This window comes from Sinocyclocheilus rhinocerous, unplaced genomic scaffold, assembly GCF_001515625.1.
Source record: "Sinocyclocheilus rhinocerous isolate Xijiao unplaced genomic scaffold, SAMN03320098_v1.1 scaffold57, whole genome shotgun sequence".
Taxonomy (NCBI): domain Eukaryota; kingdom Metazoa; phylum Chordata; class Actinopteri; order Cypriniformes; family Cyprinidae; genus Sinocyclocheilus; species Sinocyclocheilus rhinocerous.
The window spans coordinates 914,908-929,291 of NW_015652130.1; the positions used below are offsets into that span (position 1 = coordinate 914,908).

The window sequence follows — 14,384 nt, forward strand, 5'->3', positions numbered from 1 at the left end:
GTTGAATTGTATGAAAAAGACCAAAATACGCACATTGATGAATTGAACATTTTATTTGTGGAAAAAACACAAGCAAAATGCATCAATAGACATTTCTACTGGAAGCAAGGGAAATGATGAAGAAGCATCTAAAAGCAAAGTCGTGCACATGCCAGAAGTCGGTTGAATGTTAGCATTGTATTAGCTATAGACAAGGAGCAGTGATCAATTAAAAAATTAAGAAAGGCAAGGAAAATGTACATTTACAAGTGAAATGAATGAGCTCCACACAAAATTTACCAACAACAGCAATTAGCAAGAAAACGAATCAGGAAAAAAAAAAAAGATTCCTTCTAACAAAATTAAAACTTATTATGCAAAAGGAAACTGTAAAAGCATTTTTTTTTTACAAGACATTGGCAAAATTAAGGGAGCCAGGACTATACAGGTACACTGTAATTTCACAAGGTTAACGCTATAGCATATGTAAACAAGCATTCTATATTTGGGTTTCTGACAAACAAAGCTAGGTTTAATACAGTTCAAAGGGAAGATATGCTGACTTTGAGAATCTCGAGTTAATGGGGAGCGGGAATATTGTGTGAAATCATGCTCGCGTCAATTTTTCGTGACTCTTAAGTAAACAAATTGAAAAATGTTAGTGCTGAATGCTTGCGACAGTTCCCATGCATTCAGCGACAGTTCGTGTTCAGCACAATGTCTCTTATTTCTAGCGCTGGGGCTGTTTTAGTAAATACTGCACTGCTCACCATCATCTAGGTTTCTGAAAATAATGGGAAAATGTCACAAGTCTGTCTTCAGATTAAAACAAGGCCGAGTAAAGCCCTAAGATTACAATCCGTTTCTTTCGATCAAAAATAGCTAGAAAACGCAAAAGTAGTTCTTCAACTTTAAAGGCCTACGGACCTTTGAGACGTCAAACCCTTTTAGTGTTTTTACAATACATCATATGTAGACCATGAAGGACAACAAATGCTGTCAAACAAAATGTTCTGAATACAATTGCAAAACCAGACATTAAGCCAAGTGAGCGTTAAGAAAGCTCAGTTCATCTGCGAATGATCAAATCCAAAGCTCACACATCATGCTCGCAATGTCTTCTTGCAGTTTGTGAATCCCAGCTGTCTTCTCCATAACGTAACGGGTGTAAAACATCATCCGTTTAGTATGTTGACGAAACCAGATCTCGGGGACCCCCAGTGCACAAATGTTCAGATCAGTCTCGCAAAATGGAAAAAAAATCCCAAAAGCAAAGCAACAGAAGAATGCAGCCTGACACCAGGACACAAATATTTCCATTGTTTTCAGGAGCAGAGGGATCTGTTTCTATGGTGTGAACGTCAGTCTGAGGACTGAAACCATTTCACAGTGTAGCTAGCACCATTGTGAGAAGTTTCTCAGGAATTTCCGGAAAAATCGTTTCAACACTAAAGGGGAGCCGTCGGCTTGAGCTACTTTAGCTGAAAAAACCTTTCACCAAAAAACAAAAACAAAATTTCTAAAAGTAGAAAGATGCAACATAATAAATAAGAGCAGTAATGGTCCAGAATAGTTAAAATGTTGGTGGTTACTGTGCACAGCGGACATTTACATATATAATTTTTTTTTTTTTAACAAAACAAAAATGTTGATTCAGCTGCACATCCACATACAAATATAAAACAATACATACAAGAGAGGGATGTCTCAAGGAAGGGAAAGGAGGGACAGTTTGCCCAATGGCCCAAAGCCACGGTCCACCATGGTTGCACCATTCACACAAATGTATGTGTAGGTATGTTGAGTGTGTGTGGGTAAGAGGACCGTATGTTCCTCTTTCAGTGACAGAAATGAATATGAGTTGGCTCAGGGCAAGGTGAGGGGAAATGGAGGCAAAGTACATCCCTGCTGTCTCGACAGCGGCTGTGGTGCTCAGAATGACTCATCGTGCCCGACCGAGAGGTCTCCCTTTGGTGTCGACGCACGGGATGAGCCCTTGTCCATGCTCTCGGAGCCGGAGCTCTGGTGCTGCTTTTCAGAGCCGGTGCTCGAGGTCACTGTGGAGGACGAGGTGGAGGAGGTGCGGGTCTTCTCCTTAAAGTCTGTTATGATCACTGTGACGTTCCCCACTGTGATGGCCAGCTGCTGGGCTGTGCTCCTGTCAATGTTCTTCAGCTTGGGCCTGCAGATTGGAGGCAGAGAGAAATATTCAGGAGGGCAGTGCGACAAAGTACGCAATTTAGATCACTTTTTGGATGTAAAGATAGTGAAGTAACATATTTCTGTATATTCATGACTTTAATTTTTCAAATGAAGATACAATTCATGTTTCATGTTAATTCTTTGCAATTTTATTATCAAATTTATTAAAGCAGGTACGACAGGAGAATTATGAAAAATTGATTTATTTATATATTAAAAATTATGTGGGCTATACACAGCCATTCAAAGTTTGGCTTCAGTGAGATTTTTATTTTTTGAAAGAAATTACCACCTTTATTCAGCAAGGAAGCATTAAAGTAATCAAAAGTGACAGTAAAGGCATTTATAATGATACTGAAGATTATAATGAAGATTTTTATTTCAAATAATTGCTATTGTTTTGACTGTTCTATTCATGAAAGTATCCATGCATGCAAAATTCCATTTATCACGGTTTCCCATAAAAGCATTAAGCAGCACAAGTGTTTACAATGATAATCAGAATAAGAAAAATTATATTTCTTGAGCACCAAATCAGCATATTAGAAATATTTCTAATGAATAAAAGACTTAAGTAACACATGCTGAAATTTCAGTACTGCAATTACAGGAATAAATTACATTTTAAAATATTTTAAATACATTTTTAGCAGCATAAATATTTCAAAATTTTATTAGCAAAAATTGCACATGTATTTGTGACCAAATAAATGCAGACTTTGTGAATGGTATTGTATATTTTAAATAAAAAATATAAATATAAAAGTTAATTAATAAAAAAAAAAAAGTATTAAATATCAAATAAATTATTTTATAAGATTACATAAACCAGTGAAAAAAACCCCCACTACAGAATCTCTCTGGGCCCATGCATTACAAACAATGAGGTTTCAATGGTTAGACAATGGGAGGCAAGTCCTGTGTTTCACCTTTCACAGTATTTGCATGATTTTGATTTTAATGCAGAAAAGGACAGGGATATGGTCGTTGCATGCAAACCATGTTTAGGGGACAAACACTTGTTCACAGTAAAAACAGTCCACCCACACAGCCTTTAATGCAAAAGACAAAAGTAACTAACCTACAGTAAGTAACAACAAAATCAAGTAACTTTATTAGTGCTAAAACTTAGGAGTAACATTCCCTAAACACTGCTTGGTATTCAGAAATTTGAGATTAAAAGATGATTTTGAGAAAATAAGGTCAGGTTCACAGTTCCCAAACATCAGAAACCAAGCAAGCATGCAAAGACTAACAGAGATCAGCCAGATTAACACTCAACAGCATACATTTCAAAAGTTAAACATCACCAAAACTGACATTTACACAAAAAGACCACTACTAAATCTTTCAAAAAAACTGAGACATGTTTCCAGGGTTGTGTGCATGGCAAAAGCACAAAGCTAAATCTCATTGATTGGCATTAGCCTCAGTTGTTAGTATGCCTCCAAGACAATGTGACACAATGAGCTCTGCTGGCAGAAGCAGACAGAAACAGAATGGTGGGACGGCAGCCAACAGGGCGTGTGTGGGAGTAAAACTGTGCTGCTCAATTGAGATCAGCCCACGACATTCAGAGAGAAAGAGACAGACACAGACAGAGAGAGGCATTTGTGAATCAGAGCACTTTCTACAGTGACGTTCGTCACTGCTGTCTGCCAGCTTTGTTCACTGTCAGAGTGACTTATAACACATTCGCAAGCCAGACCTTCAGCTGCAGTTATTATTATTACACTACCATTATTTTGCCTTTTAAATGACAGCATTAAGCATCTTTATGAGACTGTATGAAAGTGACTAGTGCTAAAAGAAGTGTCTTCACCTTTCCAGAGTATGACAGCAGTGCTGAGGAGCAGCGCTTTGGGTACCAGCATCTGATCAGAAATTAAACCAACACTCTCACTGATTTTCTCTAACAAAATTCATACTGGCAAACTTGTGCAAAATGCGATCATTCAATTGCAGTCTGGAGCCCTGTGGAGCAGGGGAGCCGAAATGAACAATGAAAAGTCCAAAACTCTACAAGGATTACTCGTTAACAGGACAATATTAACACACCACCATTCAAGAGTTTGGGATTGGTAAATTTCATCACATGATCCTTCAGAAATCATTCTAATATGTTGATTTGGTGCTCAAGAAACATTTATTATTATTATCAATAATGAAAACAGTTACACTGCTTTCAATATAAAAAAAAAACAATATACTGAGGACAAACCTTTGAACAGTAGTGTATGTCAAACTAAGTTGATATACTATTAGCAGACAGCAGGAATGTGTAAAAAGTAATGGAATTTAGGTGGACTGGTAGGCAAGTCGGTATTAAGTAGAAAGGAAGGAAGGGAGAGTGAAAGAACAAGTGAGCAAAAGAAAAAGTGAATGAAGGAGTAAAAAAGGAAAGAGAAAACAAAAGAAAATATTAATTTACCATACCAGCCTTTTTACAGCATTAGCCAAGAACAGCCTCAATTCAACTTGATGGGAATTTCACAAACATGATTTCATTTTATACATATTTGTGTTCAGCAGCACACATTAAAATAACTTTACAGTGGAGAGGTAACTGATCACAAATTTTGATCAGGGTTTCTCTCAACAGTGAGAAGGAAACAGTGGATTTGTCATTACAGAATGCAGTGAGCTGCTGTTGCTCCTCTCCACTCATGCTTTGTTGCTATATGATCCTGCCATCACTTCAAAAAAAAAAAAAAAGATGAAATGCAAAGATGAAGGTGAGATACCTGGAGATGTGGGAGTTCTTGGTCTTGGTTGTGGATTTGCCAGATTGAATGCTGTTTCGTTCACTGGGTGGGCTTTGATGGCTGTCTGACTTGGGTCTGTGAAGAGACACTTTTTTGGTTACTCGTTCCATAAAGCAGAAAGTCAGAAGTTTCTCACATTCTTATTGGTGACTAACGTACTTGCTCTTTTTGCTGTTGGGTTTCTTGATGATGGCTGGGGTGATTTCCTTCTCTCTGTCCTTCTTCTCTTTGTCAGGCTGCTCCTTCTCGCTCTTGTCCTTGTCCGTGTGTTCGGTGTCATGTGGATTTCTGTCGGGACGCTCCCCCTCGGCTCGATCTTTCTCAGGCCTCTCAGGCTTTTCCTTCTTCTCTTTCTTTGGGGGAGGAGGAATGGCGTACTGCTGGGCCACCTGCTGTGCCACCAGCTGGGAGTTTATCCTGGGTTTCCTGTGGGGCCGAACAGAGTTGATAGTGAGTATCAGAGTGGCACTAACTCTGCTGAAAACTCTTCACTTAACTGCTGAGCCTGGAGGTTATAGACAAGTACAAGTTCAATATCTAAAGCCTGAAGTAATGTAATGTATCCTTTTCAATTAATGTTTTGGGTTTAACAAACTATTGCATTTACAGTAAAATACAGCTTCAGCAGAAATCTATGGTGAAATGCACTCAACCAGTATATATACAAGTTAAAATACACACTTTCTGAAAGTATAGCCACATCACTTCAAATTATGCATGACAACAGAAGACTAGAGTGAACAAAAGTATTTTTATTTTTAAAACCATTAAACAGACTGAAAAAGACAAGTTTTATTTGGAGCAAACTTAAATTAGGTTAGCAACATTTAACCAGAAACTCATTCATCTAGAAGAGATGAATAATCACTAAACAACTAGAAAAGGTTAGACATCTACAGCTCAACCAACATGTATTTTTGTTTTTGAAAAACTACCATCCGGCTCACTTAAGGTACCATTCATGTAGCAAAAACTATGTCAGACCAACTTATTTGGTTAAAGAATCATTCAAAAATCTAATTTCAAGTATGCATAACTCACTGGACAATAATGTACACTACCAAAACACGTCTGCTTCCCATCACACGTCTGCACGTAATCCACCTCAGCCAGTGTTTACACAAAACCATCATCAAGCACAGATTCTCTGGATTGTGGTGAAGACATTAAGACATACCTAGCCAGATAAAGCCCTCTGCAGGCATTTCAGTGACTAAAACCCTTTCACTGGTCTCCCGAATGTGATGACGACCCATCGCCAGCTGTGTGGGTCTGCTGAATGTGTAATCTCATTACTCTCCTCCTTTAATAAATGACTATGAGGATCATAGGGTGGGACATTTGCAGCATGTCATTGTCATAGGGACTAATCAGATTAGCTAGAAGGTTTGGCCTCATTTGCCACAAACCGGATAGAAAGCGGTTTTCAATCTGGTAGTCCTCTGAAATAAACAGGCCCCTGCATCAAAACTTGCACAGAAAGGGAAAAGTTTACTCAAAAAGGTTAAAAACATTATTATTTTTTACATATATTAGCTCTTTACAGTCAAGGGCTGTCCAAAAAAAGCCATAAAAAGTCAGTACGACTTGATTACAAGTGTTATGAAGCAATATGATAGTTTTGCGTGAGGAAAAGACCCAACTATAAGCTATTTGCTGAAATCATATATTTATAAGGTATTTACTTACTCTCAGATTTCCTTTATGCCTTTGAAAGTTCAAACTTGCTGTTTTCACAACACACATTGTAAAGTTGTAAAAAAAAAAAACAAACAAAAAAAAAACTGTTTATAGCAGAGTTTTAGAAGAAAATACTATTTCAGGGTTTCTACTTCAAAATATCATGTTTAATTGAATGTGTTACTTGCCCTTTCTTTGTAATTATTTTACTAGCAATTTCTGAGTGTAAATTGTTTCACTATTTTTTTTTTCAGTGTGAGAACAGTGATCACAAAAAATGCACAATATTCACCTATTCTCACATGCATCATAAATACACCAGGATAAAATGTTACCAGGCACGATGAATTGAATTTCTTTACTAGGGGTTGAATGGTTCACAGCTGATCTGTACGGACCAGGACCCATGGTTCGGCATGCATGTGATTCGCGGATTAATTGCAAAATATAACATCATAGTTATAGTTTACTATTTGTATGCGTTTCGTCTTGCCAATTTACACATTACACATTTTTTTTCTGTGCACACACAGAGGCGCATTTCAGACAGACATGTTTTTACACACATAAAATTATGCCAAAATACCCATCTCAGCAATCATTCTCATAAACGCAGACGGTTATGTATTAAGTGAACAATAGCAGCTCAGAAAGAATTTGGATGTGTATCATTATATTGGATTCGTGCATCAGGTCTTAAAGGGACAGCAGCCTATAAATACCTGCTGCTGTCTGTGTCTGAGACCTTATTTTATTTGTAAATTTGTGTTTAACTATACTTGTAATTTGTGTACATTGTTTTTTTTTTTTTACACTGACTGTTCACTTGCCTTTAATCTTGTTTGAACTTTCTTAGTTAGGCTACTAGTTTTCATGCATCGTGCATTAAAGTACTTAAAGTGTGCTTTAAGTAATAAATGGAAAGCAGTTACACTAGAAAGTTACTCTGAAATTTTTTTACTCGCTGATCCGAAAAATGATCAAGACCTATAAAATGATCCGAACAGTGAGTTTTGTGATCCGTGGTAACCACTAGGGCTGTGCGATTAATCGAAATCGAATCGAAATCGCGATTTGACCACTATTCTTTACTAATGCATAGTATCTATGTAGCTGAGGAAACCTTTCGTGCGCTTCTATGCTCACACACACACATTCTGCAACGGTGGAAAGACAGGCAGCGGCTGCGCGCTGGAGGCTCTCTCTCCTCTGCGTGGTGTTGAGTTAATTAAAAGCCGAGGGGCTGTGTCTGAGATCTGAGGCAGAGCGCCATGCAGCCTGAGCCAGCTCACGTTCCTCAAGCATAATGGCCAACATCTGGCAGCAGCTGGGGGTAACAGAGGATTTCGACTGATCATGGGGGAAGAGCCGAAGCCCACGAGTGTTTTTTGCTTGGTCTAAACATTTAGACTTGGGAGTCCTCTTCACCTCAATATTTTAGATCAGTCACAGTTGCGAATGTTTAGCTGTTTACATTGTGGTTAGATTTCCAAAACTTATGAATGAAAAATTAAGGCCAGATACATACTCTACATAAGTGCACAAACATGCTCAGCCAATGCATTGTGCTGTGCCATTGTATGGACTTAACCACTGAAAATAAGTCTTAAGTCAAATTTCGGAAAGCAATGACATAGGAAAATGAGTCTGCACAGCCTTTCTCACAACAGGTTATCGCTAGAATCATGCTATGCCTGATTAGGAGTGTAAGTGAATAATAGAATAATAAATAAGTCAGAATACAATATTGAAGTACTGACAGAAGCAGCTCTAGTGATCTAGTGACCCGCTGGTCCTGTTGATGCCCTTCAACTCAAAACCAATAGATAAAACAAACCGCTGTCTATCGGAGATTTTAAGAAAACCTGTGGCACTTAGAGATGGTTCTTTCACTCCCTATGACTGATAGTATACAGCCGCCTTTCTCACGGAGACCAGCCAATGAGAAGCCAATCAATCCCTCATAATGGGGAATCATGTTCAAGAGGCCAGCACAACTCCAATCAATACAACCTCTGTGAGGAATCTAGATGAGCTTCAGGGCCCGCTGGCAAAGGATACTGGAGAGCATCGTTTAGAGCATGTGGGAATAGTGTGCATTGGGTCTGCGCTGGTCAAGGCAAGAAAAACAAAGATCAGGAACTAACACACTGCAAAATAACGGAAGAAAAGTAAACAATTGAAAAAGTGAAAATATACAAAGTTAAATTAATGTTATACAGGCAACATTTCAAGTCCAGAGGATGAAAAAACATCATGCCATGAGAGGTAATAGAGGATTAAGTCATGAGAGGTCATGCATTAAAGTGATTTTTCCATGGCTTTAGTGTCTAAAATACTCTTTACCATGATAAAAAATTACTGTAATGCATAGCTTCTTATGCCTTATTGCCTTCATCAATGGTAAAAAGAGTGATATATAATAGTGTTGTCAAAAGTACCGACCGCGATACCATTCGGTACCGAAATTTTAAAACCGGTACTTTTGGCAACACTAATATATAAATATTTAGTTAATATAATAAAGTAATTATATAAGTTTTATTATATATATAATAGTTGTTGTTATTTTGCACAACTTCCAAAGTAATCTTCTAGTCTTAAAGGGGTCATATGATGCGATTTCAATTTTTCCTTTCTCTTTGGAGTGTTACAAGCTCTTGCGTAACTTTTATTCTCGCTGTAGTTTTGTTGTTGCTGCCGGCATGTCGTAAAGACGCTGTGTGCTTCGTTGTGAAAGCGAAAGTACTTTGTTTGGCCTTCCAAAAGAGGTAGGCACCTGATGGATGTCACGGACATCTGCCAGTATCTATGAATTATAATGACAAAGTATTTTGGCAAAATTGTTACAGGTTTTAAGTAGCCTATTTATTAGCTAGTTAACAACATAGATCCTTATCAGGTAAGATACCATAATTAAATTTAATGTGGATGAAAAGGAGTTTGTGACCTACAATCTTTACAATAGCATTTACTGTATTTAAGGTCCTAAATCGTGTAATTTTCACAGCTCCCAGAGTTTTTGTCTCTTGAAAGGTTTTTAGAAATACGTTTCGTCAGCTGAACTGTCGGTTTGTTGTTAAACAACAGTACAATCCACTGAACGTACTGTACTTCTATCCTTCACGGTCTCATTTTCATTCCTGTCAAAAATAAATATGGAGTTACCCTGACTACGGTTTATGAGAACAATCAGTTCATCACACACCAGTACTACTGAAAGCCAAGGACAGTTGCATCGTTCAGTCCATCACCTGTAGTACCTTGAGCACTGGGGAATTCACTCTAATCCAGACCAGGGATTTGTCAAAAGTGCACAATCCTCCACTTAACAGGTACATGGCTTAGTTCACCTCCTGAGGGGGGATCCAGAAATCCCTTCCAACTTGAGGTTAGCCCAGGAGTCTAGTCCTGGACAGGCCTGTGATTGATTTGATTCACCTCCCCTCAGTGGATTTCCTGCCACGTGGGGAGATTTGTATCAGGGGCAGTTCAGCAAGACAGAAACAGGCCGAGCGTTTGAGCTATGAATCAGTGCCAGCTGTAACTCAGCCACGAGAGCTCACTGGCATGTCAGGACTGCAGTCAACACTCCCCGAGCACGACAAAAACCACACAATGCATTATTTACTGATCGACACATGACCGCCTCATCACAACCTCGCCCTGTTGACTGGGACTCGTGTATGAACACAGGTGGCATCACTCCAGTGGGAAAAGTGGAACGGCACACAGTTTGAGATGGTCACTGACCAAACTCACATTAGCAAACAGACATTGCCAAGTCGAGGGAAACCTGAATGAGAGAGGTCATTGTGGTTGTTTTGGAAAACCATACTACTCTTACTATGGATTAGTCTGGGCATATGCCACATTTAATTTGGCTTAAATGAAAATGAGGCCGTAAGGGACAATGCACACTTGTATGCTTCGGTGTCCATCATTTAGAAAACACAGAAAACACGTGCTGGAAAAATTACACATTAAAGGGTTAGTTCACCCAAAAATAAAAATTAGGCTGTGTTTCACTCACCCCCGATGCATCCTAGGTGTATATGACTTTCTTCTTTCAGACGAATCCAGTCGGAGTTATATTAAAAATTGTCTTTGATCTTTCAAGCTCTATCGTTGTACTCAGCGGGTGTTGCATTCCTTCACTTCAAATGACGTGAAATAAAAAGCACCCTTCCACAAAAAAAAAAAGTGTCTCACACGGCTCCCGGGGGTTCACGTCATTTGAACTGAAGGAATGCAACACCGGCTGAGTACAACGATAGAGCTTGAAAGATCAAAGACAATTTTTAATATAACTCCGACTGGATTCGTCTGAAAGAAGAAAGTCATATACACCTAGGATGCATCGGGGGTGAGTAAAACGCAGCCTCATTTTCATTTTTGGCTGAACTAACCCTTTAAGACAAATATTCCAAACTACTCAATGGACTATATCTCTCTTCCTCACAAGCTTATTTTCATTTGCATCAAATTAAATGATGCTTCTGCAGTACGTAGTATTTTTACTGTGCATAGTACATTTCCTTTATGCATCGAACATCCGGTTGACCTACATTTGAGAAAATCTACAGTACAATATAGAACAATGTATCCCACAATGCAATGCAAAACAAAGCACTTGACTTGTCCTTCCATTTACAGTTTGACCAATGAACTGGAAGAAACATAAATTATGATTTACTCTACAACATCTCATTTAATCGGGCTCTAAACCTAAGAAGTTATGCAAAAATGGATTAAAAATGTGAAATATTCGTACTTCCAGAAGCTAAATGAATGCCACTTGATGAATTAAATATGCAATGTGTTCCAGCATACTAACTTTTACTTTGCTGCAAACAGCAAGTATGACGCTAGTATTCCATTCCAAACATAGTCCTAGTGCTCAACAAGCCCTTGTTGGACAGAAACCAACATGAGCAAAAGGAAAACCTCAGATTAAACCAATTGAAAATGCATGGATCATTAAAAATAAGAAACCCTTCACAAACTTTAAGATCCAACAGTCACATTGTAAAGATCTGGGCCCAGCTGCAACTAACCCCTTAGGCTAGGAGAATTTGTTTTATTTAAAACTAAAGGTTATCACGAAGGGTTTTCTTAACTTAAAGGGCTTTGTTGCAATCGGCTATTGCACTTTTTCCATTACATTATACAAATTAAACAAATTCAAATATACAATTGGTCATTTTCTAAATGTAAGTTTGTGTGAAAACAAGCCTTGGTCTGAAAAGACCCCCACAGTGGCATGTGTCACTTTAAACTGATGCGCTGTAATTAATAACACCGCACATGGAGGCTCTTTGATTCCTGGAGCGGTTGGCATTTCCGCGAGACTCCGGTCTAGGCTTCAGTTACACAAATGTTAGCAGTGCAGTAAATTACGGCAGCGTTAAATGAAACAGATTGCTTGTAGAGGCAAGACAGAATGCGAGAACGCTCCAGTGAATAGAGGCTACAAAAAAGCGCTCAATTAACAGCTCTCCATTTCAAGTGCAGCATAACCAGGCAATCATGGTCATTGACTCTTGCATGCTGTGGGGGCACAAAGTGGCCTGGAGAGAGGACAAACAGGTCAATGGGATACATATCTGCTACTTATGCATGGTACTGGACTACAAGGCTGCACCTTTATAGGCAGACTGCAATCTAAAAAGCAATCTGTTGTCATTTAAAGGACAAGGCTAGTTAACCTGATTCCAGACTCTCTACTGAGCCTACGGATTTAATTAAGCTCAGATGGAGGACTCTGAACGTAAAAAAAGCAATGCAAAGCACTCATATTTGTCCTAAAAATACGCTAGATTTTTTTTAGACATTTCCTGACAGCATTTGTGAGATTCTCCACTAGATTTAACATCACTCGCCTCTTACATCACGGCAAACGCGACAGTTATGTGCAGTGACAGTTTGCGGAGCGCCTTGATCCTCTGGCGTAGCAGCATTAAGCGTTTGGCTGGTGGGGGATGATGAAGCTGCCATGTGTGCGTGTGCTGAACAAGCTCTGGGACCGGGCTCCCATAAGCCATTCTACTAAGCGATTAGTGGCTTTGTGCCTGCTGTACAGAACGGAGATAGCGAAGAGAGCACCTAGAGAACAGGCCCTGGGTTCTTGTGCTGTCGCTCTTGACTGGGTGGAGGACATTAAACATTCATCTCCACCTTCTGGAGGGACTCTGCCCTCTCTTCCCTGAGGAAATTGCTCTCTGGGGAGAAGATCTCAGCCGTGGTGAAAAATCTAACTGTGATATCTAACTGCTCTCTAGACATGGATGTGAAATGCAATGTGAAAACGCATTTAGCACTTAGCTGATAGTGTAGAAAACTAAATAAAATAAAAACACCAACTAGTGGCCTAAATGCAATCTGCTGGCTTTTTTTCTTTCTTTCCTTTCTTTTTGTTCTGCATTTTGCACTTTTTTAAGTAGCAGAAAACAGAAAATGATTGAGTATCACCCTCAGGAGGTCAAACCAAACAATACATGAATTATTTAGTTTTCTATTCATTTTATTCATGAATAACATTTCTTAATGTTTAAAAACACAAATGTCACAGACTGTTTAATAGACATTAAATGAACATCAAAATAAATTAAATTGGACAAAAAGATTCAAATTAATAAAAAAAAAATACAAGAAAAATATGTTTGCAAGTAACACAACAAACAACGGATTTGTTCCTCGAGTGTCATTAAAAAAGAAATATGACTGGCATTTTGTATTTGGAAATCAAGCACAGACTCTGTGTGGGCCTGTTTATAACTAGCAAAAAGGAAGCGATAAAAAGAATGTTTCTTTTTCTCTAAACATCTCTTTCTGATCCATCCAAGAGAAGGCTTCCTGTGTTGTCTGACCTTTCACCAAAGGAAACCGCTCTATTCCCCTCATCACTCAGACAGCAAACCAGGTGTAGTGTTTGTGTTTAGCACACATAAGGATCCATCTATCAGCAGAGGCTTGCCATGTTTCTTTTCATATGACGACCTGAAAGAGTGATCCCTTTTCTATCCGATTCACACAACCTTGAGTGCTGCCTTTGCCTCTGACCTGTATAATTACAGGTCACTTTTCGAAACAGTATGAATAAGCTAAAGGCTGTGCAATATGCACCCTATTCAACACAACAATTTATTGAATATTTATGTCTAGACTGGCCTGCTCTGCTAAACTAATAAGGAGAAATGCAACAATGAAGCACTTTTTGTTAAGCGCTCAAATAGAAAACCACATCTTGTCGCTGAACTGCTCCTTTGTGATTCACTTTTGCACTGAGAGAAAAGTAGTGGTCGACCGATATTGGTTTTTTGACAGCCGATGCCGATATCTTGGATAGAAGGGTGGCTGCTGGCCGATATAATTTTATTTATTTTAATTAATATTTAAGAAATTTGAAATAATTTGAAAATCGATTAAAAAAATTAATGCGTTAAATAAACATACTTATACTTTAGATGACATTTTTCACAAATAAATAAATATTTAATAAAAATATAATTAAAAAGGAAATAAACACTGTAACCAACAGGGCACTCAGTATTCTGGGAAGTTTGTGTGCATTAATCACTATTTTTTTCAAATAAAGCCAAGGTAACACTCATTTTACATACATAACACAGTGAAAATGACATGAATATGACAGTGGGCAAAACACAAAGTGCAGCATAATTTAAAATCACGAGTTTAAAGTTTGTCGATCACGCGTCTCCAGTGAAGCTGAACTCTCCTCCTGTCCACATTCAATTC

The 14,384-nt window shown here is 38.4% G+C and overlaps 1 protein-coding gene across 1 annotated transcript in view; it reads right to left on the reverse strand.

The window, feature by feature from the left end:
- Positions 1–513: 513 nt before the first annotated feature.
- LOC107713516 (RING1 and YY1-binding protein B) overlaps positions 514–14,384 on the reverse strand; it is a 24,707-nt gene continuing 10,836 nt past the window's right edge. Inside the window, exons 3-5 of the mRNA XM_016519040.1 lie at positions 5,106–5,372; positions 4,926–5,021; positions 514–2,161 (exon numbers count right to left, since the gene is read on the reverse strand). Coding sequence (XP_016374526.1) covers positions 1,912–2,161; positions 4,926–5,021; positions 5,106–5,372 — 613 coding nt within the window. The 3' untranslated portion in view covers positions 514–1,911. The remainder of the gene's footprint in view (positions 2,162–4,925; positions 5,022–5,105; positions 5,373–14,384) is intronic.